Source organism: Solanum tuberosum, unplaced genomic scaffold (genome assembly GCF_000226075.1).
Source record: "Solanum tuberosum cultivar DM 1-3 516 R44 unplaced genomic scaffold, SolTub_3.0 scf00129, whole genome shotgun sequence".
Taxonomy (NCBI): domain Eukaryota; kingdom Viridiplantae; phylum Streptophyta; class Magnoliopsida; order Solanales; family Solanaceae; genus Solanum; species Solanum tuberosum.
In genome coordinates, this window is record NW_006239057.1 from 1,045,707 (window position 1) to 1,068,355 (window position 22,649).

General features: G+C 35.1%; 6 protein-coding genes across 10 annotated transcripts; 3 read left to right on the forward strand and 3 right to left on the reverse strand.

Annotated features, from left to right (window-relative positions):
• Positions 1-139: 139 nt before the first annotated feature.
• LOC102589787 (dehydration-responsive element-binding protein 2F) lies at positions 140-1,519 on the forward strand. The gene has a single exon (XM_015310401.1). The coding sequence runs from the start codon at positions 503-505 to the stop codon at positions 1,442-1,444; it is 942 nt and encodes a 313-aa protein (XP_015165887.1). The 5' UTR covers positions 140-502; the 3' UTR covers positions 1,445-1,519.
• Positions 1,520-2,013: 494 nt separating this feature from the next.
• On the reverse strand, positions 2,014-5,507 carry LOC102590319 (adenylosuccinate synthetase, chloroplastic). Its single transcript, XM_006351264.2, has 4 exons — positions 5,041-5,507; positions 3,547-4,239; positions 2,958-3,269; positions 2,014-2,493 (listed from the first exon to the last, which is right to left on the reverse strand). The coding sequence occupies exons 1-4, from the start codon at positions 5,386-5,388 to the stop codon at positions 2,323-2,325; spliced, it is 1,524 nt and encodes a 507-aa protein (XP_006351326.1). The 5' UTR covers positions 5,389-5,507; the 3' UTR covers positions 2,014-2,322.
• Positions 5,508-6,079: 572 nt separating this feature from the next.
• LOC102590662 (pentatricopeptide repeat-containing protein At5g42310, mitochondrial) lies at positions 6,080-11,390 on the reverse strand. 4 transcript variants are annotated; one of them, XM_015310451.1, is made up of 9 exons: positions 11,314-11,390; positions 11,149-11,199; positions 9,162-10,415; positions 8,041-8,193; positions 7,886-7,957; positions 7,409-7,655; positions 7,200-7,311; positions 6,584-6,628; positions 6,080-6,423 (listed from the first exon to the last, which is right to left on the reverse strand). In XM_015310451.1, the coding sequence occupies exons 3-6, from the start codon at positions 10,398-10,400 to the stop codon at positions 7,548-7,550; spliced, it is 1,572 nt and encodes a 523-aa protein (XP_015165937.1). In that variant the 5' UTR covers positions 10,401-10,415; positions 11,149-11,199; positions 11,314-11,390; the 3' UTR covers positions 6,080-6,423; positions 6,584-6,628; positions 7,200-7,311; positions 7,409-7,547. The 4 variants fall into 4 exon arrangements, with proteins under 4 accessions (XP_015165937.1, XP_015165938.1, XP_006351327.1 ...); XM_015310452.1 differs by lacking the exon at positions 11,149-11,199 and having other exon boundaries at positions 6,080-6,376; XM_006351265.2 differs by lacking the exon at positions 11,149-11,199.
• A 640-nt stretch (positions 11,391-12,030) lies between these two features.
• On the reverse strand, positions 12,031-15,435 carry LOC102591465 (protein DETOXIFICATION 21-like). 2 transcript variants are annotated; one of them, XM_015310453.1, is made up of 9 exons: positions 15,252-15,435; positions 14,629-14,891; positions 13,473-14,014; positions 13,289-13,375; positions 13,137-13,193; positions 12,824-13,062; positions 12,615-12,733; positions 12,351-12,437; positions 12,031-12,257 (listed from the first exon to the last, which is right to left on the reverse strand). In XM_015310453.1, exons 2-9 carry the CDS (start codon positions 14,887-14,889, stop codon positions 12,183-12,185), a joined length of 1,467 nt encoding a protein of 488 aa, XP_015165939.1. In that variant the 5' UTR covers positions 14,890-14,891; positions 15,252-15,435; the 3' UTR covers positions 12,031-12,182. The 2 variants fall into 2 exon arrangements, with proteins under 2 accessions (XP_015165939.1, XP_006351330.1); XM_006351268.2 differs by lacking the exon at positions 15,252-15,435 and adding an exon at positions 15,008-15,124.
• A 4,077-nt stretch (positions 15,436-19,512) lies between these two features.
• On the forward strand, positions 19,513-20,841 carry LOC107061329 (uncharacterized). Its single transcript, XM_015310395.1, has 3 exons — positions 19,513-19,524; positions 19,683-20,723; positions 20,818-20,841. Exons 1-3 carry the CDS (start codon positions 19,513-19,515, stop codon positions 20,839-20,841), a joined length of 1,077 nt encoding a protein of 358 aa, XP_015165881.1.
• Positions 20,842-20,865: 24 nt separating this feature from the next.
• On the forward strand, positions 20,866-22,437 carry LOC102591807 (uncharacterized). The gene is made up of 3 exons (XM_015310396.1): positions 20,866-21,182; positions 21,386-21,940; positions 22,036-22,437. The coding sequence occupies exons 1-3, from the start codon at positions 20,922-20,924 to the stop codon at positions 22,435-22,437; spliced, it is 1,218 nt and encodes a 405-aa protein (XP_015165882.1). The 5' UTR covers positions 20,866-20,921.
• The last annotated feature ends 212 nt before the right edge of the window (positions 22,438-22,649 follow it).

Genomic DNA, 22,649 nt, shown 5'->3' on the forward strand with positions numbered 1-22,649 from the left:
AATTAGAACTAAAGAATAATGTGACTTGACATTATATTCAGTGTACACTACTACTTAGCTCAAACGGTCACATGCATGAGCTCTTATAACACTTACAAACGTGAAAACATTTAAATCAAAACTACAAATTCTTCCCTTATACACACACACATATATATATATTCCCACTCCTTCCAATATATCCCTCACACTCAACACTTAGCAAAAATACAATACTACACTTTCCCATACGAGACTGATAGTCTAGTCCAACGTACTAAACGGGCTTTCAGTTGGCCCGAAAAGTAAACACTCTACAATTTTCTTGTACTCTTTTGCCTACCAGTACGACACTGATAATCTAGTCTAGCGTGTTGAATGGGCTTTCAGTTGGCCCGAAAAGTTAACACACTATACACTCTTAACTACCCTTCACTAAGCTAAACTTCATACAATTTTTCCTGCACTCTTTGGCATTCCAGTACGACACTGATAATCTAGTCTAGCGTACTAAACGGGCTTTATGGACAGCTACAAAAGAAATCCACTAAAACCATGGAAGAAGGGCCCGGCAAGAGGGAAAGGGGGCCCGCAGAACGCGTTATGTGAATACCGCGGCGTTCGACAGAGAACATGGGGGAAATGGGTAGCAGAAATCAGAGAGCCTAAAAAGAGAACTAGGCTATGGTTAGGATCTTTTGCTACAGCTGAAGAAGCTGCAATGGCTTATGATGAAGCAGCAAGAAGATTATATGGACCAGATGCTTACCTTAATTTACCTCATATGAGAGCTAATTTCAATCCATTGAACAAATCACAAAAGTTCAAATGGTTTTCATCAACCAACAACTTTGTTTCATCATTAATCCCAAATACCACTGGCTTACTCAACTTAAGTGCTCAGCCAAATGTTCATGTAATTCACCAAAGGCTTCAAGAACTCAAGAGAGCAGAGGCCGCGGCTGCAACAGCCTCATCTTCGAGTTCATCAATCAGCGATCTTCCCAAAAATGGAACTCAAAACTATAGTAAATTACAACCTGAGTACTTGACAATGACAAGTCCGCAAGTGATGATCAAGGAGAAGGAAGATGAATTCTCATCACACAACAATGTAGCGGTTCGTGGTGATCAAGCTGAGAAGCCTCAGATTGATCTGAATGAATTTCTTCAACAGATAGGAATAATGAAAAGAGATGATCATCAACAACAACCGCCTGATAAAAATCAAGATCATGATCATAATAATAATAATAGCATCAGTAGTTTCACAGAGTCGGGAGTTTCATTAAAAGACGATAGTTCAATTGCTCATTTATTTGGTGATACAACAAGTTACAATTGGGACACATTGGGTGCAATAACAGGTATAGAAGAAGATCATGAGGTAGCAGCAGAAGAGGCTAATAGCTTTTATAATGTGAATGATGAGCTTATGTTTCCATCTTCAATATGGAACTTTTGAAAGAATTTATCTTATATACACGTATTAAAGTATCTTTACATCGTCGGTGTATTTTAACCGACTATAATAGGTTATTTACAGATCATTTTTAACTTTAATAGAATAAGAACTTATTCAATATCAAGTGAGGCAATTATAAACCAATTGTATTTCAAAATAGAGCGTCCTCTATCACGTGAAACTCAGATTCAGTTCCTTTTTAAAAAAAAACTGGGAATTAATTAAGTTCATGCTCTATATATTTCACAGTAAACCATATAATAAATTGATTTATCGTATAGTTTCATATAAAAAATTATATTCTGAAAGTTTTAAGAAGTCAATGTCTGCTGAATCCATTCTTTTTAGACCCAGCAGAGCCTCCTAAGCCACGGCAAGATTGCTAGTTACACATCTAAATTATGGGGGTATGCTATTAACAGTGCAGTGACATCATCTTAATAGACACCACAGCTTGAACACAAAAATGAGTGCAAGCTTGATAATTAAGTTCCGGGGTAATAGGACCCTCGTATAGTTTAGATGTGTAACTAGAGGGTGGTTCTCATGCATTATGCCGAGTAAATACGTTTACCAATAGAAACATCTGATATAGATCAACAAGTCAAATTAAAAGGCAAACAGTTCAATACAGACAGAAGCGTCATCACTCAAGCAAGCTAGTGGCGTTCTTAACTGACTTTTCCTTGGGAGGTTCAACAAAATCCCGAAAGGAAAACAGGGAGGGGGTATATCTAGCTTTAAAAACAACAAGTACATTATTGTTACATTAAGCAACGACATCAAACTGATAATGCCTAAAGTTACTACAAGTTTAGCTAAGGTTTACCAGCAATTTGAAGACTATGATTCTGGTAATATGACGAAAGTATCTAAAATCACTTGTAGATAAGGGCATCACGACCAGGCCCAATACCAATGTAGTGAATAGGTACCCCAACAAGCTCCTCTATCCTTTCTACATACTCGTGTGCAGCTTTGGGCAAGTCAGAATACTTCCTGATGGAAGAAATATCAGTCTGCCATCCAGGCATAACTTCATATTCCACCTACATAGATGAGAAAAAGGAAAACATATAGTAGAAGTCACAAACACACAATACAAGAAGATAGAAAACGGTAATAAGATACAAGCAACATGGGCAATTAAAGAAGTATCAATATGCATACTGAAGGTTTACTGATATGAACAGCCAATAGAAAAAAATCATGATATATGGGAGAGAAAAGGCAGATTGAAAGAACAAAAGAGTTGCAAAAATTAGGGAATTTTGTTTTCATCCACCTTCCGATAATAGGGTAGAGGAAATTAAACTAAAGTTAACTCCTCACTGAAAAACAAAAACTTTTATGAAAAAAGATTTTATGTTTTTTCCACACATCAATGTATTGATATGGCTCAATTTCCCAAAACATTCACATGAAAGTTGGAACTAATAATCTGGTCTTCCAAACACCACAAAAATCATCACGTAAAAAGATGTTGAAGTAGAACAAAAAAAAAGAAACTTACTTTTATTTGTTCGAGAAGAGTTAGATCAGAAGGAAAAGAATTTAATGTTGAACCATCAGGATGCCTGTAAGTAACACCCAACTGAATTTCTGATAGTTCTGACAGCACATCTAGTTTTGTCAGGTTTAGAGAAGCAAATCCATTTATTTGACAACAGTATCTCAGTGCAACTATGTCTAGCCAACCACAGCGACGAGGGCGTCCAGTAGTTGTGCCAAACTCCTGCCCAGCAGAACGAAGCAGATCACCACCTTTGCCCATGAGTTCTGTTGGGAAAGGACCAGAACCAACTCTTGTCGTATATGCCTTAACCTGCAGGAAAAGCATCAATTAAAACAACTCAATATTTGCTGCTCAACGCTTAAAGTGCGATAAATGCAGATTGAAGGACCATGCAGTTAATTGGTTCCTAAGAGCTAGTTGATATGAGGATCATATTCTTCTGGCTAAAAGCTGGGTGTATCACACGTTTAGCTGATTGACAATGATAGATGTACTGCAATATGTTTTTGGAAAGATAGAACTGTTCTTCATTCTTCAGTATAAAAGGAAAAAAATTCTTTTAAGAAAATAAATCAAGTTTGCTTACCACACCAACAAGATCACCGACAACTCTGGGAGCAATTCCAAGACCTGTGCAGATTCCACCAGCTGATGGACTGGATGAAGTGACAAAAGGATATGTCCCAAAATCGATATCCAGCATAGTTGCCTGACCACCTTCTACCAAAATCTTCTTTTTCTGAGATATAGCATCATTCATGAAGTGCACGGTATCTGTAACGAAAGGTTCCAACCTCTCAGCAAATTTCTTATAGCGTTCCACTTCCTCCCTGAGCATGTCAGGGCTATACTTAAAACCTTGGAATCTTGAAGCGGCATCTGATAATAAAAGATCAAGCTTTTGGGGGAATGTGTCCATATGCCTTAAATCACTTACCCTTATGCCATTTCGAATAACCTTGCTTGAATAGCAAGGCCCAATGCCTCTCTTGGTGGTTCCAATAAAGGACTTATCTAGCTCAGCTTCTCTAAGCCCATCTACTTCTTGGTGAAAATCAAATAACAACTGAGCACGATCGGATACCAAAATCCTTCCTTGGCAAGAAACTCCATTAGATTCAAGATTGTCAATTTCATTAAAAAGTCCTGGTAGATGTACCACGACTCCGTTACCAATAACACATATAGTTTCCTCATTGAGAATCCCTGAAGGGACGAGGTGCAGAGCAAACTTCTTCCCCTCAGAATTGTAAATAGTATGCCCAGCATTGGCTCCTCCCTAACAACCAAAAACAATTATTAAAAAGCTCAGCTAGCGTAGTTAACAAGCTTATCTATCCCAAGCAATATAAAGTGAAGTAGAATGATAGGATGGCAAATAAATAGAAACAACAAATTTAAAACAAAATGGTATAGATATGAAATACATATGAACATTATACAAAAAATATTTAATCTTGCACCTAAAGACATGACCTAGTGGTCATTGGGTTGAGAACCCTGAACTCTAATGTTCAAATCCCTTGGAGTTGAAAACAGTATGTGATTTCTTCGTATTTGTCCAAGCCTTGGTGGATAGAGTTACGTGGTACTTCCAGCAGGTACCAAATGGGAGCAATCAAGTAATCAAAAAATAATACGGGGAAACTCTAGAATCAAAAGAAACTATGATCCTAAGAATATTACCTTTATCAAAAAAAAAAAAAAAACTATGATCCTAAGGTATCACTAGGGCTCCTTTTGAAGGCCTCTTGTATTCTAAGTCACCCACTCACTGAAACCAAGCATATCTAACAAAAAATTCCAAATAATGAAGCAAATATTGTTCTTGATTTGACCTAAAATTTACTCCAAGATGCTAACTATACAGTATCAGTGTTATTTAACCGGTTAAAGGAAGTTATCACTCGTACATAAACTCGAATAGACATAAACTCATATAGCACCCAAGGCTGTGGCCTAGTTCAAATTTCAGCAGAGACAAGAACACTAGGCGATTTCTTCTAGCTGGACAGAATTGCTGGTATCCCGTTGAATTAACCGAAATGATAATACTAATAATAAACTCATACAAATATACCTGACAACGAGCAACAATATCAAATTGCTTAGCCAATATATCAACGAGCTTTCCTTTTCCTTCATCACCCCATTGACAACCCAGCACGCCTGATACCTGACTCAGTGACTCAATTCGACTCAGTCCTGACTCGTTGACCCCTTGACGATCCACTACCGAGGAAAGCGGCTTTGTCGAACAAACGATCAATGAAGAAGCCTTCTTCTTCCTTTGCTGGAACTGAATGAGCCTACAACTATTGGTCCCATTGTAACCGATGATCCCACTCCGGTGACTCACCTTCGCCGTCGCGGTAGCTGTCGCCGTTGTGATTGAGCTGGCATCGAGCCTCATGGTTGAGATGTTCATGGTGGCGGCGCCGGGCGGCGTGCGGTTGCGCTGTGCACTGGGAAGAGGAAAAATGTTTTTTCAGGGTTTAGGTTCAGGAGAATTGTTAGGTGGAGAGCATGGGACAAATTCACTACGTGCGAGAATAATAATATATTCATATGTACACTCTCATTCTTAATTATTAGTCTCGAATTAATTCGTAAATTATTTTCAATATAAATGAATTACTTCAACTTCAAAATATATACTCCATCAAACACTTTCAATGTAAACTAAATTAATCAAATATCAAAATATATATAGTCCAAAAGAATTAAAGAATAACTTACATTGTTCTAGAACTTTTTCAATTATCTCCTTTCGTAATGTCTTTTATGTGTGTATACCTTTTTACTGAATGTGTTTTTTTTTTATAATCGATTCTATTTGACTTCTAATTGTAGTCCAACAACGTACCCAATAAAATCTCACAGGTGTAGTCTGTGACCTCTATTTGTAAACAAGTCTAATTATTTTAAATTAACATGAGATAAGAAACCAATATTAGATTACATAGTGTCACTGGTAACAAGTCTTTATTCTATTTAAAACCAACAACAACATAGTGTATTCCACAAGTGGAGTCTAAGAAGAGTGATGTGTATACGGCCTTACCTCTGCCTTTGTGAAAGGTAGAGAGGTTGTTTCATCCGATTTTAAACCAAATCCATATTTTAACTTCCACGCCGTGTCTATTTTATTGCGAAAAACAACCATCCAACAACAATTTATTACCATAAGAATGTTAATAAATAGTCTCTCTATGAGATTGGGGATAAGGTCTGTGTACAAACCCCACTCTAGGTATATTGTTGTTGTATTTCCAAGTCTTGCTGATAAAGAAAGAATGTATATGCATGAATCATGATTACAAAGAATGCATCCTCTTTAATTTAGTGTTGTCATTTGCAGATTCTGCATCAGTGTCCGAAACAAGACTTCATTATTGTAGCAATGGAATCTACAGCTGCAATACCACACTCTTTTAGCCTTCAGAGACGCTGCTTTTCTCTCCTTCAAAGTATAAAGGTTAATCAGACTGCAAATTATGTCGCTACGTTAAGTAACAAAATAAACTCTCAGCAGGATCGAGTAATCCAAGAAACGCGGAGAGTCTAATCTGTAAGCATAGCAGATTGAGCTTGGTGATAACATCAAGTGAAGCATTTCTTACCTGTTGATATAGCAACAATGCAGACGAAGAGAAGTACATCTGGGGCTGCCAAGGAAACAAGAGATATCAGTAATGGTTACATACGTGAATCGTGATGCAACAGACAACATATTGATGGAAGAAGGTGCCACAGACACCTTAGTATCATTTAAGTTTAATAGTAGTTCCAGATATTTTGTTTTACAGGCACAGGCAGGCAGCCATGAGCCATTTACTGAGACACAAAGGAAAAAGGGGTATAAGTCGGCTCCAATAGCAGTGGTTATAGGATGAATAGAATATGTAAGTAGAGGCAATCGAACGAACATATATGAAGCATCTGAAAGGAACAAGTAGTCTCTAAAATATGCTATGCTCCAACAGTAAAGAAGGGAATTGAATGGGAAAGTCATTATTGCACGTGTAGAACAAATCTAATATTGCAAGTTCAGTGAAATTTTAAAGCTAATATGATGACTTCCCCTACATACAATCGCAGATTCACATTGAAGTTAATGATCCTAAAGTAAGCAGATTGTAAGCAAACTGCTAACAATTGTAACCATTGGTTCTCCAACAACTAGGATATACCAAATGTTAATATAATCCACAACAATTCGAATGTGTACTCACAAACCTCAAAAATGACAAGTGACTCTGCAATATCCACATTTCAGGAAGCTATATGATCTCACAGGTTAAATAATGCTCCCTATAAATAAGGCACGAGGAAGAGCTAAAAAGATAAGCTGCACAAAAGAGACAGAAGGCGGCCGGATCAACAATTTAGCTAAGGAAAACAAAATATGGAAATAATTACTAAGCAGATCAAGGACAGTATATTACTTGAGCATCAAAGTCCTCAAAGATTACAGTGAGCAGCATCAAAAGTGTTTTTAGTTTCTGGTGCTGTGCGTCATCTACTGATTGAATAAACTAACAAAACCGCAATACAGCCTAATTAGGCTAACTACTTATACTTAAACTAACAGTGTCTCTGTTCAAGGATCATCAATGCTGATTGCAACATTTCTCTAGCCTTTCTGTCTGGAGTACATCCAGTGGATTCCATTTCACTATATATCTTGGGGACCTAGCAAGCGACAACAAAGTAGAGCCACATAAATGTTGTTAAATACAAAAAAGTAAGTCAGCATCTAATTTCCATGTTTTTCACCGCCTTTGCTACACTGAAGCCCAAATTACTCATTTTTTATGCAACAACTTAATCATGCATTTTTCAAATTATGACTTTGTTTAGTCACATCACATTCAAGGAAAAGTGTGAAGGCCAATGGCTCATAGCAATATTAGAAGCCAAACCTGATCAAACTTCTTAGCCCTCATAAAAGCCTTCATTAAAGTGCTATAAGTAATCACATCAGGAGTAATACCCTACAGAAATAGCAGCACCAATATCAGCAAAGTTTATGACAGGAAATATGTTTTAGGGAAATTTGGAAAGTTTAAGGACTTACCATCTCCTTTATATGCAGGTAAATTGATTGTGCCTCCATATGCCTACCAGCATTCCCAAAAGCATTTATCAACATATTTAGCATTATAAGGTTTGGTTCCATCCCTTCGGCTTCCATTATCTGCAGAACCTTCACAGTCTGCTCACATAATCCCTGCACATAAGGCAAAAATATTACTCCCACCATTTCAATTTGTTTACCTTACTTTCCTTTATAGTCCGTTTCAAAAAGAATGTCTCTTTCCTTTTTTTGGCAACTCTTTAGTTCTAACTTTCCACATAGCATGTTTAAGACCACAAGATTAAAGAACATTTTGGTACATCTTACATATCCTTAGTTTAAAAGCACAAGATTAGAAAGTTTTCTTTACTTTCTCAAACTCCGTGTCAAGTCAAAACTAGACAAGAAAATTGAAACGGGGGGAGTAAAAAGATGGAATCTCCTCAAAGCTACTTAAAGATACTATCTTGAACATAGTAATACGAAGGGAAACGTATCATTAACTACATATACAAATGAATGTAAAGAGAGACCACGAATGTGTGTATGAAACACACATGTCTTGGGTCTTGCCTAAACCCCAAACATGTCTGTAAAAAGATGGAATCTCCTCAAAGCTACTTAAAGATACTATCTTGAACATAGTAATACGAAGGGAAAGGAATCATTAACTACATATACAAATGAATGTAAAGAGAGACCACAAATGTGTGTATGAAACACACATGTCTTGGGTTTTGCCTAAACCCCAAACATGTCTTGGTGAGAGAAAGTTTTTACTGTACTAGATGGAAGACATTTATGACTAAATATCAACTCAACTACACAACCATTTCCAAACTTATCTAATCCAAGATTAGCACTACCATTATATTAAGTGGCAGATTTACAGACATGCAGCTCCCGACTTTGAAAATATTCACCTCCCAATGAGAGAATTTGCTTTTGTAACCTAACGACAACTCCTGCCCTTCTAAAGACCACTTCAGTAGTCATTCCTTATACTGTCAATGTCATGCATTCCTTTTATACCGTAAATGTAATTCACACCTTCATTTTTTTTAATGTAATAACTAAAAGCAAATCAGTCTCCTTCGAGAAGGAAAGATAAAACAACTCACCTGCTGAGCATAGGCATGGGCCAGGACACAAAAGATGCTAGGTGAAAGCTGAAGGCCTTCCAATTTTAGGGAATTTAAACAATATTCTGCATCCTCAAATCTCCCGTGCTGGCCATAAATATCAACCAAGACAGCATAAATAGCCCCGCTCTTGTGATGTCCTCTCCCTTGCATATTCTCAAGAATAGTATCAATAACAGCCCACCTGCCCTGCTCCACTAAATGGGTTATAATGATAATGAAGATCTTAGGATCAGGGTATAGTCCTTGATCTTGCATCTCATTGAACAATTCTATAGCAGTATCTAGATGCCCATACTTGCAATGCCACCGGATCAGAGAATTCCATGTTCTAAAATCAGGTTTTATGCCTTCTTGGCGCATTTTGTCAAACATTTCTAAGGCCTCTCCCAACTCACCATACTTGCCAAAAGTATCAATGATGCTATTAAAGATGCGCTTATCTAGTCGTAGCCCCATCTCGCGGATCTCTTCCACAATGCCTAGTGCTTTTTTCCACATGCCATTGTCCCTATACAGTTCAATTATTTTACTATACACAAAAGAATTTAAAGGATAACTTTCTCTCCTCATTTTGGCAACAATTAACCAAGTATCTTCAAGCCGCCCAGCACTGACATAATACTCAAGCAGGATCTCATAAGTTTCTTGGTTCCTGTCAACAGCCAAATCATCGAGTAACATCAAGACCTTATCTGCTAGCCTTAAGAGGCCTTTTCTCAAGAAGCTCCTAAGTAAGATATTGAACACCTTTATCCTTGGTTTGCGACTAGAACATAACATTTCTTGAAAGATTGCATCAGCTTCCGAAGTCCTGCCAACACTTCCAAGGGCAGCGATCAGGCTGCTATAAGATACAAAACTTGGATGAAAACCCAAAGCCTCCATCTCAGAAAGCAGCCTCATTGCCTTATCAACGTCGCCTTCAGTACACAACTCACATATGGACTCATTGTATAAATCATATGAAATTTCCTCATCATTTCTATAACAAGTCTGGTGCTCATTGTTTGAGTTTTCAATGGTTCCATTAAGACAATTAACTAAAAAGCCAAATCTTTTACCTCTACTTTGCAATATAAGCTGGCATGACGTATGTAGCATCTTGTGTTTGACTGGATTAATGTGATGCTTTAGACAAACAGGTACAAAGCCACACACACTATGAGGACATATAGCTGGACTGGATCTAAAAAGAAGCTTTTGCCGCATCTGCATGTTTCTATATTCTCACTGCAAAACAAAAGAACAAGTTAAATAACCATAGCTACTGAAGAAATAGATAGTGGAAGCATAGTAGCTCAAATAGTTAGCCAGCTAACTGAACTTTCACCTTGTTGGTGAGGGATTCGATTCCCCACCTTGTAATCCCCTCCCTCTTTTCCCCCTTCCCCTACCCCCAATTTAAAAGGAACAAATAAAAAAACTGAAAAACGGTAATTTGTAAGCAAAAAAATCAATTCTTTCTAGTTATATCCACACATAAGACCTAACAAATGCAAAATTCGCCAGAGAAAGTGATGAAGTTATGCCACATACAAATAACTACATCATCAGGACAAATTACATTATTTTCACTTCTTCACATTTGAGTTCATACATAGAGACATACACTTCCGAAGCAAAACAAAATATGTGGCTCATAAGCTCAAATTTCTAATCATCAGCTCCCCTTTCACGCATTTTATCAACACAACAGAGTCAAATCCATTACAGATTCCATACATTATACCATATCTTCACCTTTTGCAACATTATACAAAAAAGTTTTTTTAAAAAAAAACTGCATAATATTCTAGGTTCAACGCTCCAATGTTCACCAACAGATTTCTCTTGTTTCAAAGCAAACAAAATTAAATATTTTTGGGTATACTAATTATCTATTTCACTATAATTTTGTCCAATTTGCAGCATGAACTGATTATAAATTCCTCGGAAATCTTAATAGCTTAGTTGATTGACTAACTGAATTTTCAACTTGTTGCGAGTTCGATTCCCATAGTGTAATCCCCTTCCCCTACCAAAAAAAAAAAACTCCACATTCATTTGAGTACAAAAAGCATTTAATAAATTCTTATGCATGACTGTTAACCACAAAATCATTGGAGAAATGGAGTTAGCAATTGCTTACAATTGGATTTCGACTGTTCGAAATTGATGAAACGGAGCAAAATTGCAGTGGGACTCTCTGGAAACAAGTTTTTAGGATGATGATGATGATGATGTGTAATGGCGAATCTACCCTTATGATCTTGAAGAAAAAAGTACTACGTTTGATCACGGTTGCTTTGTAAACGCAAGGGTATTTCTGAGTTTTCACAGATTGAAGGGATGATTCATTGATTTGAGGACACTTTTATATTTTAGTCCCATTTAAGGAAGATTTGCAAAAATAGCCAAACTTTGATACTCACTCCGTCTCAAATTATTTGTCGTATTTCTCCTTTTACATATTGCTTAAGATAATATTATTAATAAGAAGTGTTTTGACTATTTTATCTTTACTTATATCTTAAGATATAATCTATCATTATTAAACATTTATTCTATCATTTACGTATCATCACCATATAATTGAAGTGTTTGTAGTCTCCAAGAATACTTACCGAGAAAAGGATAATTGATTTTATTTAATAGTTTAAGACAACTATTTTAAAAACCACGACATATAATTTGAATAGAAACTAAGGGAGTACTATTGAATTGGTCACAAGTTTGTGGAATGCGTAAATCTTGTATCAGTTGTTCACCTATTTACAAGTTCACTCAGATGACAAATAAATTCATACTATCTTCATTTTACCTATCTTATTAAATTCCGAATGAACAACTCCTGTATGTTTTATTCAACTTTATAAAGATTTTTAAACTAGGGTGGATGACAAAAAGAGTTGAAAATGTATTTTTTTCCTATTGATACATCTAAAAATCTATATCATATGATAAGAATTTAATGCTCATGAAATTACATGATCGAAAAAGGTTAGGAATTATTCAACATCAAGCAGTTTGTGAATCGTCATTAGTTTTATCTTCTACTAGCCATCTCTTCACTCTCAGTTGAGCAATTAAAACCTGTATGGATGAGAAATATCTTGATTAATTTTCCAAGATAATAATAAATCCAAAGCTTATAATATAATTAAACTTAAGATAATATATTAGTACCTGTTTATTCCAATCTGTTTTCAATGTGATTATAAGTAGTACAATTGTCTGCACCAGTGTACCAAAAATCATTCCAACCCAAACACCCTATAAAGACATTTTCCAAAATTGGAGAAACTGTTAACACAAAAGAAAAGTAGCCTTTTTTCCTTGTGTTGCTCGAATTCTTTAAAAATATCGAACATGTGCGTGTCAACACACGAGTGCAACAACATTTTTGGAGAGTACGAGCAACACAGAAGAAAAGGGAATGAGAGAACTCACTTTAACTTGCAGTTTGAAAACATAACCAAGTACAACTCCAACTGGAATGCCTACTAAATAATAGCAGCCTATGTTAACATAGGCTACAATGCTCTGCCATCCGGCGCCAACAGCAACGCCTGCATCAATAAACTCTTGATTTTTTTGCACGATTCTTGAAAATGTTTTTCGTAGGATGAGCATTTGAAACGGAGAAATGAACTACTCACCAGAGAGAACTGGTTGAATACTGTTCATGAGTATGGAAAATGCTAATAGAGGAGACAATTTTTCGACTTCTTTAGCCACGTCTGGACTGTCTGTGAATAAGTAAGACAGACGTCCACGCAAGAACAGAAAGAACAGAAACAGAATGAACCCAATGACAAATGATGTTGTTGCTGTATTCCATATTGAAAATCTTGCTGCTTTCGCGCTCCCTCTTCCCAACTCATTTGACACTCGTACACTAATTGAAAACACTCGATAAAGAAGAATCGTCTAAAAATAACATAAATGGATTACAAACTATGATTCTATTACCATGCTGCAGCTAAGAAACCAAGAGATATCATCATTTCCCAAGCATTGATGTTAAGGCTGCAAAAAAGGGGTAAAAAATTGATCGATAGGTAAACGAAGCTAGCATGAACAAAAGGTCTAATCGAAATAAGAAAGGAGTATAACAACATTACCATATAGAAAGAGCACCAATCTGAACCATAGCATTTTTCAAGTTTCCTGTAATAAGAACTAGTATACTATTGTACCAGAATTCAAGGCTGCCAAAAAAAAACTCGAAAAATTTAGACTTTCAGGCTCAAAGATGCTTTTGTGACATGATACTTCCTATATCGCGAATAATGGAATGAGTCTCACCAAAGCATGGCACCAGAAGACAAAGAAAGCTTGATTACAGGCCAAAGATCCTTGAATGCCAAACATGTAAAGCCTTTCCAAGTTTCTTTGCATCCTCCACACATTACAAACATTAACTGACCAACATTGGGAAGCCAGTATGCCAAAATTGTAGATATCATGGCACCGGTGATTCCAAACTTAAACTTCACAGTTAAAAGCCAGGAGAGGGAAATGTGGATAGCTAAGGTACAAGCTGCCAAGTATGTAATAATCTTGTTCTTGCTTTGAGCTTGTAAGAACATTTGACATGTATATGATGCAACGAAGGAGTAAGTCACCGGTATTAACCATAAAGAAATGAGCCCAGCCTCTTTTGCTATCTCTTCATTCTGTCCTAAAGCTTTTAGGATCGGCGTGGTGAAGATATAGAGTGGTAAAAGCAGGGTTGTGGTTACTGTCAAGACAATCCAAGATCTTTGGAGATAAATCCCGAGCATGTGATATTGTTTTGCACCATACGATTGTCCACATAAAGTTTCTAATCCACTTGCCATTCCCATCTGCAGGTATACAAATCATATTTAACGTTTTAATTCATCACTCAACAACTCAATGTAATCCCACAAATGGGGCCTGAAGAGGGTAGAGTGCACGCAGACCTTACTCCTACCTTTGAGAAGGTAAGGTTGTTTCCGAAAGACCCTCAACTGAACTAACAGTGAAAAAAGAGGCAATAGCAACAAACAGATACAACCAGAAGATATCAAAGCGAAACAACTAGTAGAGGTAGAAATCAAAAAATAAGGGAAAGAAACGAATAATACTAAACTCTGGGAAAAGGGAATGACTATTAACTAACCATCTACCATAATTCTCGGCTACACACCCTCCCAGCAAGGGTCGTGTCCTCGATAAGCTAAAGTTGTGTCATATCCTTTCTAATCATCTCATTCTCACCACAACATTTCTTAGGTCTACTTCTACCTTTCCTCAAGCCTAATATGGTCAACCTGACCGGGGCAACCACACATCTCCTCTTTAACATGTCAGATCTTAGTCTCCCTTCCCGCATCTTATCATCACTAAAACAACCACTACTATGAATCATGATTACTATTGTTAAATACATTTCAATTCTTGTTTAGAAATAAGTGAGATAGAACAGAAAAAGTACCAGAATGCCATTGCCAAATCTCAGGAGGACAGTACTGACTAAAGCATAAGCAGCAAGTTCATTAGGTCCAATATGACCAACAAATGAGTGAGTAATAACAGTTACTCCAAACGTCGAAAACTTTGTAAACATGGCTGGAGCAGCAATCACCCACATCTTCTTCGTCTCGTTCCATAACTTCTCCTTGAAATTCACTTCCTTTTCACCATCCCCCACAGCTTGCACTTCACTCAACAACTTCTCACTGATATCAGCTTCCATTTCTGCATAAAAATTCAATCTTACAGACTCAAATCCTTAAGCAGTGAATATATATAACCAAAATGGAGTAACTTTCTAAGAAAGTGAGTGAATATATATCAATAAATCTGTCAAATACCAGGAAGTGTGGCCTGCTAGAGTGCTAGTAACCTCTGCCTTTGACAAAATGTTAGTTTTAAGAAATGCAATGGAATTGTAAAATTCATATACTTTCAAATGTGTTCTATAAAAAAGCTTAGAACTTTATATATATATATATATATGACATTTGAAGTTTTTGAAGGACGTGACAACAACATATCCAGTATAATCCCATAAGCGGGTCTGGGAGGGTAGTGTGTTTGCAATTGCAGCCTCCTTACCCCTAATGTAAAGAGGTTGTTTCTCATAAATGCTCTGCCACAGCCTCTGCCCTTCGGGTGAGCACTTTGTGCGCACTTGGTAAACCCTCCACTGTGTAATAGTCTGCAAGCCACACAGGGAATGTAAACCGCACAAGGCAAGTTCTATGCGACAGGCTCGACTCAGAAGGCATTGAGGGGGGAATCAATCCCGAGTCATCCGTGTGGATAACCACCCTCCAAACCAACTGAATCATCCAAAGGACTTCTGTTTTTATAGTTGAAAATTAGGTTGTCATATTTTATTATGAAAGCACTTAGAACAATGATACATAGTTACATAGTGCCCAAGTCTTTGTCATGAAATAATAAATTTTAAAAAGATGATGTATTCTTAATGGAACAACTTTATGATAAGCACATGAACTTTGCTATAACTTTGTCCTTTTTTTTATTACTCAAAGAACAAGTTGGATTATTAAAGAGAAAAAGAGATTAAAATATATATTTGATTCCATCTTTCTGATTCCACCCAGACAAAAACTTTATTTCTTTTATGTATTCCTCCTATCTTATTCATCACACCAAAAAAAAACAGAAAAGAAAAAAAATAATTAAGTTATTGTTACTATTTTCTTCTCCCTTATTTTCTATATATGATTATTGATTTGGATATGTATTATTTGAGTCAAGGATTTATCGGAAACAGTTCCTCTACTTTCACAAAGTAAGAATAGGTTGCGTACATGTCTTCTTCCCTAGATGCCACTTGTATGAGATTTCACCGAATATATTGATTTTTATTGTAATAGGTACAACATGAGTGTTGTTGGTGATGGTGCGCGGTCCTTTTTTCGACCAACCTTTCAAACTTGTATTGTTTATAATTTCTCAATCAAGTTTTGAATGATTTATTAGTCAAAAATTTCTTGTGATTCAAATATGAAGTCGCATTCGAAATTTTAGACAAATGAGTTATTAAGATATTGGATCCTTATGATATCTCGTACACATTTAAAGGATTAGTCGACTTCTACTTTATTGAAGTTATAATGAACAAAGTTATCAAATACTTCTGCGGATGAGAATTATTATACTAGTACAAAAAATAATTGAAAAGAGAGGTGAAAGAATAATTTTTTGGGCAAATAAAAGAATGTTACTAATCACAAGATGAGAATATTTATAAGACCAACCGATAATAATCCTAATGCAATCCCTTCTCAGACATAACCATAAAGATAAAAGGATAATTTAACATAGTTTAAACGCATTTTCAATATTTTTCCGTAAATATCGTATAAGAATCAGATTCTTAACATGTCTCAAATAAGAAAACCAATGATATGTATAATTGAACTACGAAAGTACCAGATCCTTCATCGTGTCCACTTAAGGAACATGTATTAGACAAAGATTGTCTTTATGGAGTTGGTTAAATATGACCAATATTCATTGTCTCCATGAACTTGATGATTATTCTGTAGACTGTTTAAAATTGGGAAAATTATGTGTATAAGCAAATATATACTAGTTAATAGTTAACATAGTTATAGTTTACCTTAATTACAATTCACGATCTACTTTTAGCTATAATTATGCAGCTCAACTTTTTAGTTTTGTATAATTCGCACGTTTATATAATTTGGAATTTGTATTATATAATTTTTATAACTTTTGTATAATTCAGAATTTGTAAAATATAATTTGTATAACTGTTTACACTTCTGATGTTTGTAATTGTATAAATTCGTTATTTTGAGTTTAAACAAAAAAAACTAAATTATACAAATGTACCTGCGAATTATACAAATCCACGAACTATACAAACGAAGCAGCTTAAACTGTAGCTACAAACCGTAACTATGCAAATTATAGATATGAATCATAATTAAGTTTGTTATAGTGACTATTTGCGAAAGTTCCCCTTTTAATTAACCTTAAACTACCTTATTAGACATACATTACTACTATATATACTAATATTATCTTTACTTTTAAACAATTACATATATTACCACTTTTAGTATTTTATACCATATATTAATATATTATTTGAAAATACTATTAGATACCCACATCCCTTAAAACTATTATTGATTAATTATCTACTTAATTAACTCTTTCACTCCAAATCAACCACTATCTCTTAATTCTCCCCTCCCATGTTTATCACTCAATTATGTCTCCTCCTTTTTGATTCAAGAATTTCACCTTACAATTTCATTTTAACAATAGTTAATCTACTCTCTTCTTCTTGAGATATCATCACCACAAATTCTCCTAAACCCAAATATCATTTTGTATTGTTCATTTGTCACGAGTTCCAATCACAGTAACTAGTAACTGCTACAGAGAAAACTTTCAATTCATAGTGGGTCTTGATTGTTTGTCTCCGAAAGAAATGGATCTTAGTTTTGATTATGTTATGCCACAGTGCAAAAGGATCAAAGGGAATATTGTAGAGAGTTTTTGTTTGCTGGTGTTCTTCTAAGACTTTCTTTGGTTACTGTGATATGGATGTGGTAGTACCAATATTACTTTGATATAGCCCTTGAAACATGTGTATCCAATAAGTAGTAATCTTAATTAAGATCTGAGTTGTATTTTTAGTAATGGGGTATCTGAACATGTATATGTATCCACTATATATTAAATTTCGGATACATGTTTTTTAACAACACAATGATATTAACGATACGACAGATACTCTACAATCGTGATTTGTTCATAGATTCATGTGTTTCAACTACATTTCATATTTAGATACACATAATTAAATATATATGCTTATTATGTATTCGAGATACATGTTTTTGGATATAACATATGAAATTTAGATACACATAATTAGATGTATATGCTTCTTCTTTTTGTGTATTCCATATTTAGGTACACATAATTAGATGTATATGTAATCAAATTACATTACCAAGATATACATGTTTTTATCTTATATTAATAATATTAATGAATTTACTATTTCAAAGAATAATAAGATGAAATTAATTATCTATGTATTTTGAAAATCCTCAATTACTCCTCTAATTAAGGAAATAAGTTACAACCAATTAATTTAAATAAATAAATTTTGTATCTCAATTTTAAAATTCGACAGATACATGTATCTCATGGATTCAGACTCATGTATCCTAATCATAAAATATGGTAGAAGAAGTAATATTTGAAACTATTGGGAATCTTAATAATTAAGACCTAAACTAGTGGGATTTATGTGATTTGCCCAATAATTAAATATAGGGAAAAGGGCCAAAAATACCCCTGTACTATTCGAAAAGGTTTAAAAATACCCCTCATCCACCTATTGGGTTAAAAATACCCCTCAGTCAACCTTTTTGGTCCACTATTACCCTTTAAACTAACAGCCTTATATTTTTTAATAATTATTATGTGGCGTCTTTTTATTGGTTAAAGTAATTCCAACTCACTAAACTTTCTCCTACCCATCCGACCCGACCCATATTGACATCCCTGACCCAAACCCAAACCCAATTAAAAAGATCCATCATAAATAAAAAATTTGAATCATCTCCTCTCCCTTAACCTAATATCCTATTTTTCTTCATTTCCTTCTTATTAACCAATTTCAAGATCAATTTAACCTAAAATGGCTTAGTTTTTCAGTGCAATACTTTGTTGAAGTTGAGGGATTCAAGTTGGAACATTGATTTTTGAAGTCTTCTCTCTTCTAAGTAGGTCGTTTTTTCATTTTCATGGCTTAGGGTTTCTGAAATTTTCATGTAGTGTTACTCTAGAATATTTTGAATGTTTTTACGTCTTTCTTTTCTTAGTTCTTGACTTTTAGTGGTCCCTTTTCAATTGTTATTATCTGAACTTTGATTTTTAATATTTCTTTATATTGTGTTTAGTTATTGATATGGTGTATTCTCTTTCTCTTTTGCAATAGTTTATTCAAAAAATGTTTTGTTTATTTATCTATAGTTTGTTGTGGACCCTTTCTCTTATTCTTGTCTGTATTTTAGGGTAATAAATATTAACTTCTTTAACCTATTCTTTGAATGATGCTGATGGATCCCTGTTTTCTTGTTTTTTTTCATGTACACTTTTTGAAGAATGATTGAGAAGATCGATTTGGTGTTTAACTATGGAGGCAAGTGGGTGTTGAAACCTGAAGTGATGTATCTTAAAAAGTTGAATCACATTATGCAAGATTTTGATGCGGATTTACTATCTTACATAGATATTTGCGCAGAGTATACTGAAAAGTTAGGTTTCAGTAAGGTGAAGCAGGTACTAGTGAATGGGCCTTCTGGTAGATACTTTCTGATTGAGAATGATGCATGCATTATAGCACTACAATCTTTATTGTGTACCGAGTTCAGTGAGCTTCAACTATATGCTGTGGATGAGAATGAATTATTTGTTCCATCTCCTAGCATTATATCATTGCAACCCTTATTGTCTAACCAGGTCTGTGAGCTTCAATTATATGCTATAGATGAAAGTGAACTACATGTCTCTACTCCTAACATTATTGATCAAAATGAGTATCATAATATTGCGGTAGATGTTGGAACAGATTGTGATTCATCTGATGAGGAGAAAAATGTTGGACTTAACTCTAGTGATCGTGACAGTGAAGAATTAGAACTCTTTAGAAAGGAAAGAACTCAAGATGTTAATGAAAAGCTTGACAAGTTTTTACACTTGGAAAAAGGCATGAGTTTTAAAGATTTGTTTGAAGCTAAAAGAGTCGTGGGATTCTATGCAGTTGCTAATAAGGTTGGTCTTAAAGTAAAACAATCGGACACTACTAGACTTAGATATGTATGTGATACTGGATGCCCTTTTGTGTGCTTGATATCTAAGGATAATAAAGATCAAGGATTTAAAATCAAGACTTTGGAGACAAAACATAAATGTGATTCAGCATTTCATAATAGAAGAGCTACTCCTGATGTTTTAGCACATTATTTCAAGAACAAAGTCCAAAATGATCCCAAGTACAAGATCAAACAAATGAGGGTGGACATGGATCAGAAATTTAAACTGAATATTAGTTATTCTAAGATGAAGAGAGTTAAGAAGCTTGTCTTAGAGGAATTAGAGGGTAGCTTCATTGATGATTTCAATAGGTTAGAGGCCTATGCTCAAGAATTGAGGGATAGTAATCCTGGTACAGATGTGGTTATAAACATATCAAAAAATGCTTTGACAGAAGGAAAAAGTAGATTTTTGAGAATGTATGTGTGCTTTCAAGCTTTGAAAAGTGGTTGGAAAGCAGGATTGAGGCCTCTAATAGGTTTGGATGGCACATTTTTGAAAGGAAAATGTAAGGGAATTTTATTGGTTGCTATGGCACAAGATTCAGCAAAACACCTTTATCCACTTGCTTGGGCCGTGGTGGATAAAGAAACAAATAGAACTTGGAAGTGGTTTATGGAGCTATTGAGATCTTCTTTAGAGTTGAGGGAGGGTGAAGGAGTTACATTTATATCAGATATGCAAAAGGTTATAAATTCTCAACTTAATTTACATTTGTGTTGTTAAGTTTTTTTTAATTACCAATCTTATCTTATTTACTTAACTGTTTGGAATATTATAGGGGTTGATTGGTGCTGTTGATTGATGTACTACCTAAATTCACATCACAGATGGTGTGCTAGACATATAGAAGCTAACTGGAGTAAGAACTGGAGGGGTGTACTAATGAAAAAATTAATGTGGTGGTGTGCTTGGAGCACTTATGGAGAAGAGTTCAATGACCAATTGACAATTTTAGGGACTGTTTCTGAAATGGCTACCAAAGAACTAATAGGCTACCCACCCCAAAAATGGTGTAGAGCTTATTTTGACACCAAATGCAAGAATCAAATGGTTGACAACAACTTTACAGAATCATTCAATAAATGGATTTTAGAGGCAAGACACAAACCAATTATCAAGATGTTGGAAGAGATAAGAGTCAAGGTATTTAACTATTACTTTGTCTTTGATAATTTTTTTCATTACTAGAATTTTTGTCACTTATATTACTATCAATTTTATGTATTTATAACATTGATGTTTATAAAATTTTAAGCACACTATGTCATTACTTTATCTATGTTACTCGGACTCATAAAAAATGCTAACGAGTGCATGTTAATTATGGATTTTCCGTTGTTTGAAAGGTAATGAAATTACTGAAAGATCGTGAGGAGGAATGTAGGAATTGGAGAGATGAAATCAGTCCATATGCCAAGGATTTGCTGACTGATTACAGAGAAATAGCACAAGGGTGTGAAATTCATTTTAATGGAGACTTTGGATATGAAGTGCATGAAGGTGAAGACAAGCATACCGTCAATCTTCAATTAAAGAGGTGCACATGCAGGGTATGGGATTTGACAGGAATACCATGTTCCCATTCCATCAAAGCTCTGATTTACCAGAAAAAAAATCCGATGAGCGAGGTGCATTGGTGGTATTCAAAGGAAGCTTACATGTTAGTTTATATGCATAAACTACAACCAGTTAGAGGTGAAAAATTCTGGAAAGTGAAACCAGAACATGCAATGGAACCACCAGAAATACATAAAATGGTTGGTAGACCAAAGTTGAAAAGAAAGAGAGAGAAGGACGAGGCAAGGAAGAGAGAGGGGGCTTGGTCATCTTCAAGAAAAGGACTTTTAATGACATGTGGATATTGTTGTAACAGAGGTCACAACATCAGAACTTGTCCTTTGGTAAAATATTGTTACTTTTGAATGCTTATAAACTGAAATATTCTTAATTTTATTGCTTGTTTGATTCGTTGAAATATTCATGGTTGTTTTTGCAGGTGAACGAGAAGATAAAGAATATGGGTGAAGGATCTTCCCATAAAGTGCAAGATGTGACCTTAACAACAGTACACGAAAGTCAAACTTCTGAACAAGAACAACAATTTGCTCAACATTCAACCATTGGTGATGATGAATGGGAAGGTGAAGAGGAAGATGAAGATGAAGACGGCCAACCAATTTTGAGGCCGAAGGTGGTATCTGAAGAAAGGACTAGGCTTCAACAAAAAAAATTACAACGAAGACCAACTGGTACTAGAAAAATTAGCTTCAAGGGAGATGAATTTGGTGTCGTGGAGCCTACCAATCTGCCTTATTCACCAAAGAAAGTTACCTGGAAAGGCAAGGCAGCAATGACCTCAAACCAGTTGGTTGCAAGAAGAAAGGAAAAAAAAAGTTAGGTAAATTGAAGACTAAGAAGGCAAGATTAGAGAAGAAATGACCAACATTTAGGAAACGTACATATTTTTGCGGTGACTAATTCAAGAATTTGCTAATTTGTTAAATGATTTTGTATTGATTCATCCTTAATTATTTTTGTTGTGCTCAACATAGGGTGAAGAACATTGTGAATTTGTGAATGAAACACGTCTTGCATATTTCAGCTTACTTT